At 52.1% G+C, this 614-nt stretch overlaps 1 protein-coding gene across 1 annotated transcript in view; it reads left to right on the forward strand.

Annotated features, from left to right (window-relative positions):
• The first annotated feature begins 580 nt into the window (after positions 1 to 580).
• BMP2 (bone morphogenetic protein 2) overlaps positions 581 to 614 on the forward strand; it is a 9,756-nt gene continuing 9,722 nt past the window's right edge. Inside the window, exon 1 of the mRNA XM_015560224.1 lies at positions 581 to 594. Within this exon, the coding sequence (XP_015415710.1) occupies positions 581 to 594 (14 nt within the window). The remainder of the gene's footprint in view (positions 595 to 614) is intronic.

Genomic DNA, 614 nt, shown 5'->3' on the forward strand with positions numbered 1-614 from the left:
GGGGTTTCTCCCTGTTTGTTTCCAGGAATTCGAGGGACACCTTGTACTGACATGTGAATTCATAGATATTAGCCATTAACGCAATCCCAGGAAGATAGCTTTGTATCTTGACTGCATCAGGGGGAAGGGTCCGGGATTGGAGTGGCCTGTCCTGGCATCCCTGAGGTTAGAGGCGTGGGCCACAAGTTGTAAGTGGCTTCGGAAGTTGTGGCCTTGAGTTTACCAGGTCTGGAATTCATAGACGTTGTGTGTACATCAGGAAGTTCTATACAGTGCCTCTGAGGAAGTCACATGCACCATTTGTGCGTGTTTTTATTGCAAGCGAGCGCTGAGCAGTGTGTGCTTGCGTATGTTTAGAGGACAAACAAGGGGTGTCAGACCCAGTCGTGGTTTTCCCAGGTTCCCCGCACAGTTTCGGCGCGAGTCTCATAGAAAATAGAGGTGACAGTCATTGACGCCGGGGGGAATGTCAGAGGAATTAAGAGGGGAATGGGAGGGAGAAAGCCTGAAGGCTCAGGAACTGGGGCCCTTCCATTCTCCGAAACGTCCTAGCTTCAGCTGCTCTGAAGTAGCCCCGCAAATGGCGCAAGCCAGGTGGGCACCCTGGTGGAGGA

This window comes from Myotis davidii, unplaced genomic scaffold, assembly GCF_000327345.1.
Source record: "Myotis davidii unplaced genomic scaffold, ASM32734v1 scaffold32, whole genome shotgun sequence".
Classification (NCBI taxonomy): Eukaryota; Metazoa; Chordata; class Mammalia; order Chiroptera; family Vespertilionidae; genus Myotis; species Myotis davidii.